This window comes from Pararge aegeria, chromosome 8, assembly GCF_905163445.1.
Source record: "Pararge aegeria chromosome 8, ilParAegt1.1, whole genome shotgun sequence".
Classification (NCBI taxonomy): Eukaryota; Metazoa; Arthropoda; class Insecta; order Lepidoptera; family Nymphalidae; genus Pararge; species Pararge aegeria.
Window position 1 is genome coordinate 5,038,978 of NC_053187.1, and position 13,283 is coordinate 5,052,260.

The 13,283-nt window shown below is 33.1% G+C and overlaps 2 protein-coding genes across 2 annotated transcripts; one reads left to right on the forward strand and one right to left on the reverse strand.

Annotated features, from left to right (window-relative positions):
* Positions 1-1,450: 1,450 nt before the first annotated feature.
* LOC120625786 (protein dispatched) lies at positions 1,451-6,592 on the reverse strand. The gene has a single exon (XM_039892993.1). The coding sequence runs from the start codon at positions 6,403-6,405 to the stop codon at positions 3,082-3,084; it is 3,324 nt and encodes a 1,107-aa protein (XP_039748927.1). The 5' UTR covers positions 6,406-6,592; the 3' UTR covers positions 1,451-3,081.
* A 496-nt stretch (positions 6,593-7,088) lies between these two features.
* LOC120625740 (V-type proton ATPase 21 kDa proteolipid subunit) lies at positions 7,089-10,755 on the forward strand. Its single transcript, XM_039892913.1, has 2 exons — positions 7,089-7,883; positions 9,186-10,755. Exon 1 carries the CDS (start codon positions 7,235-7,237, stop codon positions 7,850-7,852), a length of 618 nt encoding a protein of 205 aa, XP_039748847.1. The 5' UTR covers positions 7,089-7,234; the 3' UTR covers positions 7,853-7,883; positions 9,186-10,755.
* Positions 10,756-13,283: the final 2,528 nt, after the last annotated feature.

Consider the following 13,283-nt stretch of genomic DNA (forward strand, 5'->3'; position numbering starts at 1 on the left):
TTATTATGTACGCGCCGGGTATCGTAGGTACTATGCGCGTGTCGGTCTTCAATTGGGTTGTCATAAGTTAACATTTAAAATGTTTTGAATTGGTTTGGATGGAAAAATAAATATGCTTTTTGATTTAATATTTTTGCAGGATGATTCTTTATGAAATATACTTACTTATGCATCTTTTAATATTATTTCGTAATTCTGTTACACGTCTTATCCTGAGCCGATTACTTTCAAAGAGATCGTACCGCACTGATCTTAGTTCGGTTCTGTATCGAACTGTTATCGGATATCGGTTGACAATAAAACCAGAAAATCTTTATAAAAATTAACATTTTATTTTCTTTCTTATACATCTCAGATACGACTCGATATAATCTTAAAGTAAAGAAGTTATATATTTTCTACAAATATTAACACCAAAATAACTGATATCAATATCTTTTTGTAAATGCAAATAATATTCAATATCTTAAAGTTAGAATACCTTACTATTTACAGATCTCACCACTGAATACTGCAACGCTTGATTAATAAAAGTATCTCCGCGCACGGGCCACTGGCTACCGCAAAATACCGCCACCGGCATAATTTCTGTAGTGAGCAGTAGCGACGCGACGATTTGTAGCGCGTGGCGGCCACCGGCGTCCCCGTGTCCGGCGAGTCCATTTAAAATGTATGAAACTACAGAAAATATGCCAGCCGTGTGAGGGGACACTAATTTTCAATTGCCGTATCTATCGTTGATAGTCCCATACAGTTTTACTTTTTTAAATACCTAACTAAGTAGTAAGTACAGTGGGTGACAATTGTTGTCATATTTAAACTAAATATACATATACACATACACATTAACACACGCGCATGCACATACTCATATTTAATTTTTTAAGTACAATTAATTATATTTAAAAAAAAAATCTTAAGGATTTACTTATGTAAATGTAGAATAAGAAAAAAAAAATTGAGCTTATCAATGCTTTCAGTTGAATTTAATTCAAAAGGTTTTTGGGTTTCTATTTTTATTCATCTCACTAGATTTAATTTAAGTGTATGGTTCTCGCTCCAGAGATGGGCGATAATAAATGCGACTCAGTCTTGCACTATAGCAGTATTATCGAATTTGGGTTTCATGATACACATTACCTTATGTTTGCCTTATTTTGTACTATTTTTAATTTACTGTGTAACTGTTAATTGAAATAAACTTATTATTATTATTATTTAAAAATAATGGTGTTCTTTTCACTTCGTGAAAACATAATTTTTAAACTAAATTAAATTAATAAATAAACTACGACAATACACACATTGCCATCTAGCATCACACAAAGCGTAGCTTGTGTTGTGTACTAAGATGACTGATAAATATTTTTATGAATAATAAAGTACATAAATACTTATAACATACAAATAAAGACCCAAATATTGAAAAGAAAAATATTCATCAACCAAACATTTTCCAGAATCGAACTCACAGCCTTTGGCTCAGAAAGCAGGGCCGCAGGCCATTCGGCAGTCAAAATACAATATACATATAACCAAAAAATAGTGCTTTCCTTTCACAAAGAGAACAATTAATTGAATGGCTCTATTTTTAGATTTATGAATTGGGTCTACATCAGAGATTTTATGTACATACAACGGATTCGGGCATCGACATCACTTACCGATAGCCTTGGAAGGAAAGTAAATAAGCAAAATAATACTAACTATGACGTATTGAACAATGTTATTAACGCGCGTACATATGGGACTTTCAACGACAAAACGTATGGCGTGTTGTAGGTACAAAAGAAACATTATAATATTATGTAATTTCTTAAAAATTGGTATATCTTAAACGTTTCAGTATTCGGCCGATATAATGATTTAACGATCTTACTTTTTATGGCACAGTATAATTTTAACAAAAATATTTTGTTGCTATGCTACAGTACATTCGAGTGATTTTTGTTTCGTTCTCACGTGAAGAGATTCATACACTGGCATAGTAATACATCCATTGCTATGGCAAAAAAATTAGGAACATGAATTATCTACCTACCTACTTTATAAGCATTTTTAGAATGTTGGTATTCTGGGTGAGCCTATCTCTGATAGATTAAAAAACCCAAATCATTATCCTAGTGCACACCAACAAAATAGTTCCTGAGCAGTAGGTAGGTACAAATTCCAGTTAGAGACTTGTTACACATAATATTAACAGAGGTGGGCGTTAAAACTAACATACAATACATTATACAACATATAATAATATATTTTATTACTGATAAAACACATTATACAGTATTTAAACTATAGTATTTTTATGTATTTCTACAGAATTCTTATATATGATTAAATGTGGTTTTTAGACATGTTATTTTTAAATTCATTTTTAAAAAGTTGTAATGCTAAATTAACGGAAGAACATGAATTTTGATTTAAATTTACCACATATATTCAATATAGCTTCAAAACAACAGTTAGAAAAACATAATATGAATCATGGAAAAAATTACAACAGTTTAGCCCACCTCAGTAAGATATAGTATAATTAAAACATTTATATTCCTATCCAATTAGTTACAATATATCTATATTGTGTCAATATATAAAATGGAATTAAATACATACTTATACATGTACCTACAGACATAGACAATTATCTAAAGAATTACCTTATAACAACTTTTTACAAGGGAAAAATTGACTTGAATTCCCTTAACATCAATGACACTTGAAATAATTAATAAGCGTTCATGTGTGTCAAAACAAATACCGATCATTAGAAACAAGCAACTTAATAAAATACATTAACAGTATCCAAGCTCGTTTAGATCTTGTATTGTCGTGTGAAACTAGTAGATGATAATTATTGTCACAATAATCTTTTATATAATCCTGACTTCCAAAATATATTTTAAAATAGTATTGACAATACTGAAAATTTACAAGCTAATAAATTACAGATCGAAAAAAGGAGCAATACAAAAAAATACATCTTACGTCTTAATACTGATGGGTTACTAAAAAATAATACTTCAAAAATGAGCATTAGCTCTTCTTAAATAACTAAGTACCTACTAAAGTTTAAACATTCAGTCATTCGTTATTTATGTCACTAGGATTTTTTTCAATTCTACTCAACGAATTGTCAAAATCGTCATGAATAACGACAGTTGATGCGCTCATACTGGAAGGACTTTGGGAGGTAATATTTGTCCTATTACTGTCTGCTAACTGTTCTAGCTCATGACTTTCCAAATTAGGGACAGCAGAACAAACAGAACTTACCCGAGACAGAGATTTTCTATCTTCTGTTGAGTTTAATTCTTTTGAAGAACTACCTCCAAATATTTGCAGTAAAGAACAAAGGAAGAAAGTTGCATATATCCAACTTACAGACATAATTAAAGCCAAGAATGTCCCAATTTGAGAATAAGGAAGAAGATTTGAGCGTAATAAAAATATTCCCGCAAAACCTGTTGTCAATGCAGCCGCAGCAGTTGGGCCTGATGAAGTTGAAAGTGCACTCTTAACTCTAGTAGTTTTTGTGCCACATGCATTTGTAAAACTTAGAGCATAATGCAGGCTAAAATCTACGGCTAACCCTGCCGATGTAGATATTGCTACACTTTCTAATATATTTAATTTCCAATTGTTCAAAACAAGTGCAGCTATTGTTACAGTTGAAGAAAAGATTATGGCTAAAAGAGAGCAGACACTAACAGTAAAATTATATGTTGATGGTATAAGAACTATGAATCCTAAACCAGCAGATAAGAACAAAGCCAGAAGTGTCCCACTTGCTAAAGTTGCTTGAAGATCGTAAAATTGCAAATCAGAGAGGAACCAGCCACACTTAAGCCCTGGAGGTGCATTTTCCAACTCTTTTTTAGTCCAATTTTCTACTTGAACAAAAAAATCGTCCATTGACTTGTAGGACATAGAATAGGGGATGACACTTTCAAATTCTATTACTATAACAGATACAACAGGGGGGTAAGCACTCCTTGAAAATTTAGGCCCTGCCACACCTGGCATAAAAATTTGGCGGGGTGTTTGATACAAGGACTCCATTGCTTTTATTATGCAAAAATCAAATACTTCTTTTTTATATGGGAATTTGGATGACTCACAACATGGTGTTCTATTTATCTTGTCAATACTATCAATGCATTTTCTGCTCATAAACATTTTGAAGCTTTCAATAAAACAGTTAGGTAATAGAGGACCTAATGTTTGCTGATAAAATGGTTGACTTTTAATTTTAGAACAGAATTCCAGCAGCCATGACTGTGATTTTGGATTTGATATATTAAATTTGTCATCAAAAATTAGTTTACCCTTAGAAAATGGATCCATGTGATTACCATTGTCAATAGCTTTAATACCCCATATCCACCTTAGAGGCATTTTACTGCCAGTTCCTATGTCATGGCCAAATCTTTCAAATAGAAACTTATCTCTGTAGTTCATATCATACTGCTCAAAGGGATGCAATGTTTGAAAAAGTTGAAACTGTTTCGAATCAGGTAGTTGAAGTCCAGGATAGTAAAATACTACAACTATACTGTAGACTCCAATAGCACCCAAAATTACTACAAAACCTGTATGCAGCCTCATTATACAAGTGACAATAAATCGATTTAATATAACACTGATATCTTCCCCAATCTCATTAACAGCTTTACTAATTGCACCTAATGTTTTCCAACTACTTACAGATAATTTAACATCTAATATAAATACTGATACTGGCAACCAAGTCACCATGAGTAGAAAGTTCACTAAAACTGCAGTGCCAGCAAAAACACTAAAACAGTTAATGGCTGGAATGTAACTGACATAAGAAGCATAAAATGCAACAGCAGTTGTCAAAGTTGTAATAAAGATAGCGTTAACTGAATGTTTCAAAGTTACTTCAAGTATTTGCACAAGTATAGTCTCACCTGCACTAGTAACATTTTTAATATCAGTTAACCCATTATCTACACTAACAACATTGTCCCTTATTAACTGCTTACTTATCATTTTCCAAACTTTAACATAGAGAAATGCATCATCTGCCCCAATCCCTATTACAATCACAACAACTAACAAATTCATGAAAGGAAAAAAGTCCAGATTGAATACATACACATAAAAGAAATATGCCACACCAAGTGAATATGTAATTGCTGTAAACAACAATAAAGTAAGAATCAAAGATTTGGTATAAATCCAAACACATAGAAATACAAAGATACTTCCTAGACCTATTAGCCAAGCATCTTCAATAATCCATAGGTCAAAAAGAGCATTTTTTAATCCAAAATCCATAGCTGGGATAGTGAGAGTATCATAAGACATATTTGATTCTTGCAATTTCAAATAATATGGCAGACTAGTCCTACTAGTGGGCAAAGGTAGAAATATCATAACATTTTTAACAAATGACTCTGTGAATTGTGGAGGAGAGAATGCATAGGCATCAATGATATAGAATAATAAGTTATATACTGCATCATACTGGGAGCAATATTTTGGCACTTGACAGCGATTCAATTCACAAGATGCCATCAGTGTAAAGTTATGAAAATAGCCTGCACATTTCTTTAATATATTTACAACATAAGTAACATCATCTTTAGTTAAATTTTCACAAGAATTCTTACCAGATATTAAAGCTATGTAGTTAGGGACACTCCATATAGGGCAGCATATTTCTTCTGAGTGGAATGATCTTTGACATAGATTATAAAAGTCATCTTCAGCAAGCTCAATAAGAAGGGTCTGCAATTGGCAAACCTTTTGTACGTTTTCAAAAGAAAGCATTGATTTATTGTCAGTTGATGTAATTACCAAGTGAGCATAGTCTACTACTGGTGACCCACATGTTCCAGAAGCATAATTGTGATGAAAGTTATCAGGTGTACGCTGCATGTTTTTAAGTGACTTCCACTGTTTCCTTGTATGGTTTTTAAGATAAACTGCATTTTCATCTTCATATGAAACATTTTTTCCAAATCCCCAATGAACATGGTTGAGGGTTACATTTGTGTCTGGCGATGTGTAAAATGTTGTGGCGAATCCTGTGTTGTTATAATTTTTTTTCTTTTTATGTTGTTTTCGGGGATGTTTCCGACCAGATCTAGTTTTGTCTCTATTAAGGTAAGATTCATTCATTCGAATTTGATCTTCTATTTCTTTAGGATTGACAGCGAGCCTTCTAGAGGGCCTTGTCTCCTCAATAAGGTTTTCCCAGGCTATGAAACGGTGCGCTAGCATTGTACCTCTCGTTTCGAAGCCAACTATTGGGTCGGAAAATGAAGGAAGTTCGTGACAAACCAGAGGTATTACGGTGAGGACAGTGGAAGTAGCTACGATTATGAACAGTAAAAAGTAGGAGTAACGGACAATAAACCTCGCATAAGCTGACAACATTTTTAGACCTTGATTTCATTGATTTCATATTTATAACTCCATTCTTACTCCATTTTGTACACAATTGAAACCAATACATGTCCTTAAAGATGTTTAACGATTTCACATGTTATGATAGCGTTAGGATTACATTTTTATCAAAATATTTTTTTAGGTATTTTGAAATAAAATAGTCACAAGACAAAGACACATGTCACACACTTGACAATTCACAGCACAAGTCACAAGTGCCAAAATCTTGTACAGAGTATAAAAACCGTATTTTACCGATTCGTCTAAAAGCAAGCACTATAGTACAGTAGCCTTAGTATAAGATTTGTTCGCTCACAATCGAGTATTAAACTTATATTTATGAGAGTATCAAACTTTGTTTCATCAAAGCAAAATAGACCGAATACGAATTACTAGGCACGTATTAAGGGCGCAAGCCCTATACTTCTGATTTTTATTTTACAAAAGTTGTCAAAGGCCTAATCTAAAGAGCTGCAGGCGAAAATTAAGCTTTAGGAAATTATAGTTAAGATCTATTTTACTCTGATGTTTGTTTCCACACTAGACAACGACTCAATCGCATTGCGAACGAGCAAATTTTTTACCAAGGCTACAGCAAAATAACAACCGAGCATTTTTTTTATTCTTTCAGACATTGATCTATGCTTTTCTGTTTTAACTTAAAATGTAATGGCAACATTTTCTTGTCTCTGACATCTTGTGATCACAAGACTTCTTCGTTTTGAGTTTTCTGTCAAGTAAAATTTGGAGAGAAAAGGCCGTCCCTTTTGGGATTTTCTGGTTTTAAAAGCTCCAATTGACGAAAACCTCCATCAAGATGAGATACTTCCTGACGTACCTGTTTGTGTTGCTGCTGTCGCTCGCCATACCCATATTTTCGTTGTACTACCTTCTTACTGGAAAGGGTGAGCAAATCAGTTTCGGATGGTTCCTGGAGAACACGTCTCCCTATATGTGGGGGACGTTGGGAATTGCTTTCGCAGTAGCCTTTTCAGTAGTGGGGGCTGCAATGGGAATCCATACCACCGGAGTAAGCATAGTGGGAGGTGGTGTCAAAGCTCCCAGGATCAAGACGAAGAACTTGATCTCCGTTATTTTCTGTGAAGCAGTGGCCATTTATGGATTGATTACGGCCATCGTGCTGTCGGGTATGTTGGAGCAGTACAAAGAGCCATTCTTGGATATAGCTATCAAGCAACAGAATTGGATGGCTGGGTACGTCATGTTCGGTGCTGGGCTGGCCGTGGGGCTGGTAAACCTTTTCTGTGGCATCTCTGTCGGGATCGTCGGGTCAGGAGCTGCCCTCGCTGATGCAGCCAACGCAGCCCTGTTTGTAAAGATCCTGATTGTGGAAATCTTTGGGTCGGCCATTGGGTTGTTTGGACTGATTGTCGGCATTTACATGACTTCAAAAGTTAAAATGGGAAACCAGTAACTTAAGAAGAAAGTCATACTTGAATTTAAGTGTAAGTATCAAAAAAATATGTTCTTAGTTAGTGCAATGTTTTAAATTGTATAATTTATGTGTTCCAAAATAAATTTTATGCTATTTTTTATGCATTATTGATTCACATTTCTCTATTTAAGATAATTACGATCCATCCTACTAAAATATTTATTAATGATTAATTGAATTACAATGCAATGTCAATCATGCTTCTATTTCAAAGAATATGGCATAAATTAAAGATATAGTATATTCAATAGAATTTATTTATATATAATTTTTTGAATTTTATATATACTTAAACTGTATTAGAAAATAATTCGATTATAAATTAATAAAACAAAAATGCTCAGCATTAATAAGAATGGCTTATTGTTGTTTATCTCAATAATATCTTACCAATACAGTTTACTGATTAGAATTTCTCTCATTTTCAGCACTAAAGCAAATGTGCTAGCCAGATATGCATGATCAAGGTCTTACATCTGAAAATATAGACATTTGCATATCCACACATTTCCAAACCTCTAAATGTAGTAAAACTGGGCTAGTTATCCTATTATAATTAAAATGTGATAGTCCATATGGAAAATTATATGCCCCTTAACAGTTTAGCATTCTGAAGAGATACTGTGTATAAACAGATTAGGCGTAGGTATAAAATATCTACCAGCAGGGCTAACACAGGCAGGGCTAGGCCCGACAAGGGATTTAATCAAAATCTAATGCTAAACCCTTTGCCCCTATTTGTTACTACACATAAATTATTTGGATATTATTTCTACTTGTGGCACCAGTGCTCTGAGAGTTGATAAAGCTGTGGGAGTAGATAAATCCTTTCCCCATGGAGATAATTGTCTCCTACCGATACAGGCTGTGCGGCTCAGGTTCGCCTGGTCCCTGGTGTCACTTCAACCTGTGTGATCTATTGTGAAGCTGCTGTCTAGATCTCCCAGCAAGCATTGGTTGCCGCCAAGAACAGCAACATTTTCCTTTCGAAAAAGAAACTTAGCATCTTGCTACTCACAGAACTCTCATGGAAATGGGTCAAGAACTTAGTTCATACAATGAGGGAAGTTCAGATTGCCTTTATTGCTTTTTATCACTAGCAGTAGTAATGTAGCTAACAGCTTAACATGCTCTCCAAGTCACAACAAATAGGAAATACCTATCAATTTTTTGTCCAAGTCCAGGAATAAAATTCCACACTTAATTGTAATAAAGTCATGGAGCCAACTAGGCAGGCCAAATTATTTGAAGGTTATTTTTATTATGTAAAGTATGTAATCATAATAAATAGACATTTCTCTTCTAATTTCAGTATGCAAGAGCACTGGTACTCCTATCCTGACCTTGACCTCATCTAACTCGCTGCCAGTGCTTCAAACAAAAATGTATTTATTTAAGGAGCAATATAAGCTTTGAATAAGTGTTGGGACTTGTATACTTTGGAATATATACTTCAGAATTGCTGTGTTACAAAAAGTATGTGCAATTATTATTTGACTTATTCTGTTTTTTTATAATGTTGATTACCTTAGCACTTGGGAGACCTATTTGATGGACATCTAAATAATATGCAGACAGTAAGTTACAACCTTGTTTGTCTAATTGCAACAAATTCATAAATATGAATATCTAGTTTTAGTTCTACCATTCCTTTTTTGATTTGACTAGACTTCAAAAAAATTACTACCTATTATGTATTTTGTTATGTAAACTATTGAGTTTACATAACAAAAATTCAAGCATCTGCCTTAATTTAGTTTAGTTTCTTTGAGAAAAATCTTTGTTTTTTTTTTGTACACATTCTCTAAATAGGTTTTGTATTCAATTACTCTAACTAATATAATGTACAAACTATGCCTGTTTTTAAGCATTGTGCTAAGGTTTCAAACATTAAATCATTTTACAGAAAAGATTGTATTGGATTGTTATTAGACCACTTTAATCATTGTAACCAATAATAATATATGATTTAAATACCATATCACAGTGTCCTGTATTAAATTGACTAGATATATAGTGCATTTTATATACTTAAATATATTTTGTCTCATCGTAGTATTTTATAATGTTAACCAAATAACTACGTTAAGCAGACCTTGTTTACTATGGCATGTAGGATGAAACACATTTGGAAAATAAAATATTCACATGTTAATTTCTAATATCACTAAATACATTTTTGTTGTTGTAACATACCTTACATATCTCTTGTTTGAAGTGGTTCAACACGTCACTAGATGTATAGTGGCGCTTTCAATGTCATAGAAAATAGGGCCCAGACTGGATGCACTGATGTATGTAGTCATTTTGTTTAAGGCTTAAACATTCCATGAAATGTTAATACAACGTTTTTGAACGCTTTGATTGGTAAAAGCCACTGTATATAAATAAATGACACTTATGTTAATTGTTTTTCGCCGTTTGAGAGTTCTAGCGGAAAATGTATGCCCTTTAAGGTATGGGAATGTTGATTTACCCCCCATAATGGGTATTTATTTATGTCACTCTGTCATATTTACCATTAATTTCAGTGCACACTTATATGCATGTGAATATAAGTTTTTTTTTTGTAAAGATTTTTCATTATTACAACTCATGTGACACCACCAATTTAATACCTCTTGTGGTCACAATGACCCTTCTTCCCCCTATAATATTTTGAAATCACCCCAATTTTGTAATGTTTGTCTGATTTCTGCCATTTCGTTTAACTATATTGTTGGAACACGTATAAATATTGTCATTAATAAATGTAAGTAAATATATATTAATTTCTCTTATAGAATTAACATAGCCGGAAAATTAATGATAATTGATGTTCATAAATATTTAAAATTTGTCTATTTTTTATGAAATTAAATTGTTACTGTTTGTAAATATTAGTTTGCTTATTTATATTTAAATGAGAAATGAGATAGATACACACTAATTTATTTGTATATGTAAATTCATGTTCACATTAACTTAAATTCACAGATTAAAGGGTAAATAAAGGTAGAGCCGTTGCAAAATAGTTTTCCTAAAAGTAAGTAAATAATTAGCTCTTTTGAAATGCAATAAGGCCAGGACCTATTTACTCTCTTTAACCTTTAATCTATGTTTAAAATTAGATGTTATGTGAATGCTGTCTTTTTAGACAGGGACTAGCATTGTTCAACTTTTGGCACAAACCATGTGCACATGAATCAAAACAATTAAGAAAAGTATTATCGTGTCAGCGTAAGTACTACTTACTGAAGCGTTTATAAGTTAAAACATATTTGTGCAAATGTAGATATTATGTATGTTGATGAATAAATAGCTAAAAGTTTTGAGTGTTCTTTATTTTTATTTCCCGATATGATTTAAGTTATAAATATTGTGCTGTGTGGTGACGGCGAATCAGAATACAGTTCTCACCAACCCTCCTCTTCCCACGGGTGCGACTAAATTAATATAGCAGAGAACGGGCAGTAGCGTCCTCTGTGCTACTACTATCATCTACTACGATCACCCTCCCCTCCCTTTGGGAGATTACTAATCCATTCAACAGTGGGCATTTTGATGGGTCTTTGATAAGAATTTCAAGAAAATAACGTTTGTATAAAATGGTTTAATGGGTTTTCTGTACATTTCAGCCACTCATAACTTTATAGATAAACAGTACTATATACTAGTTTTCTGGTTTTCTATCAGTGTTTGTATCCTCTATGTTAACCATTATGTCATAATACAGCAGACATCATTTTTTTATCTGTTTGCCGGTGGTTTGCAGTCTTGGCCTTGTCCTCTGGACGCGTTATTGTATCACGGCCCACGGGCAGTATGCTGTATGACCGAGCGACGTGGAGGATGGTTCATCCAAAATACAACTCAATGAAATTTTGCCATAACCGCCATGATTTTGGCCACGAGGCTCCACAGCTCCTTACGTACCTGTACTTAGGCTATAAATGTTTGAGTATTCGGTATACCGTAATATCGATTATACAGTATTCAGGTAAACAAAAGACAGGTTCCGCAGATCGATATCTGCGAAAGAGACATAGACCGAGAGACAATGATGGATGACACAAGCTTTTCTCCCGGGGACACCTTTTGGACGCACCAGACCTTCCCAATATGTGATGCATAGACAAGAACAAGAATTTATCTAATATACACACAATAAGTCCAAAGCTCGAGTGAGTACATATTTAGTGGGTTGAAGGAAAGGTCTTTGTTTTGTCCCGAAATGTACTTCCAAGTCACAGTCATATCGATGGCTAGGTTTTGCAAAACTGAATATACAAATAAAGAACCACCTTTAGCAATAAAATATTTTATTTCAATAAAAACAGTTCAGATTCTACATTTTGTAGGTACCTACTGTAACTAATAATCAATTTTGTTACAAATGGAATGCATTAATTATAAATTCACTGAATGAAATGCATGGTTGCCTTAGTATTTTTCGACTCAATATTATTCGACAAAAATTGCTTAGTCCTGGTTTTAAACTTTTAAATCGACAAGTTTACCCAAATAGCATAATCATTTGGGTTAATTCAGTTGTACACAAAATTTAAACCGATCACTACGTAGGTAGTATAAGATTTGCAAGGAGCCGTTATCGAGTATTAAACTTTGTATCGGCAAAGCAAAATGGGCCAGATGTCACTTAATTTTAGAGTCGTAAATCCGGTACTTCTGATTTTAGTTTTACAAACGTTCTTGCTTGTAGGCAAATTTGAGCTTTAACACAATGCACATATGATGCAATTTAATGGGAAGTTCCATCCTCGAAATCGACTCCTCGATTGCAAGCGAGAAAATCTTTTATCTACTAAGTCTCCAGTGGAGACTATTTTAAATGACTTAGGCTGTAAGCTAATAACACTAAAGAGGCTGAGTTTTATTGGCTTTGCCAGCATTCTTCGTGTTTTCTATATATAACGCTGCGAAAACATCAACTTGACAAGAAAAAATATGCAAAACTTTTATTATTAATTACATTTAATATCAAATAAAAGGTACTCGTATTATAAAGGTATAGGCAAAAATTTACCGTTCTTCTGTGTAGTATACTATTATTCTATGACGTAATGAAAACTCCAACATGGCGGACTTGAACCGGAAGGTACAGAAATAGAAAAAAAAGTAAAAACCTATCAATTTTTTTCTTATTTTTTCGAAAAATGTTAGCAAAACTTAGCCGTTTTTGTGTTTTTTGTAGTTGTGGATTCAAGTCTAAATTTAATGGCAACTAAGTATTTAATTAGTTCAAGCTTTGTGTCAACTAAATTAACTCAAAAAGATAATGCGCACAAAATGTATTTAAATTAATATTCTTTATACATTGACAAATCATACATAATATTCTTATAGAGTTTCTATTCTATATAGTATGGTGAATACTGCATAATTAAAACTCATTTATTTATATGGCAAT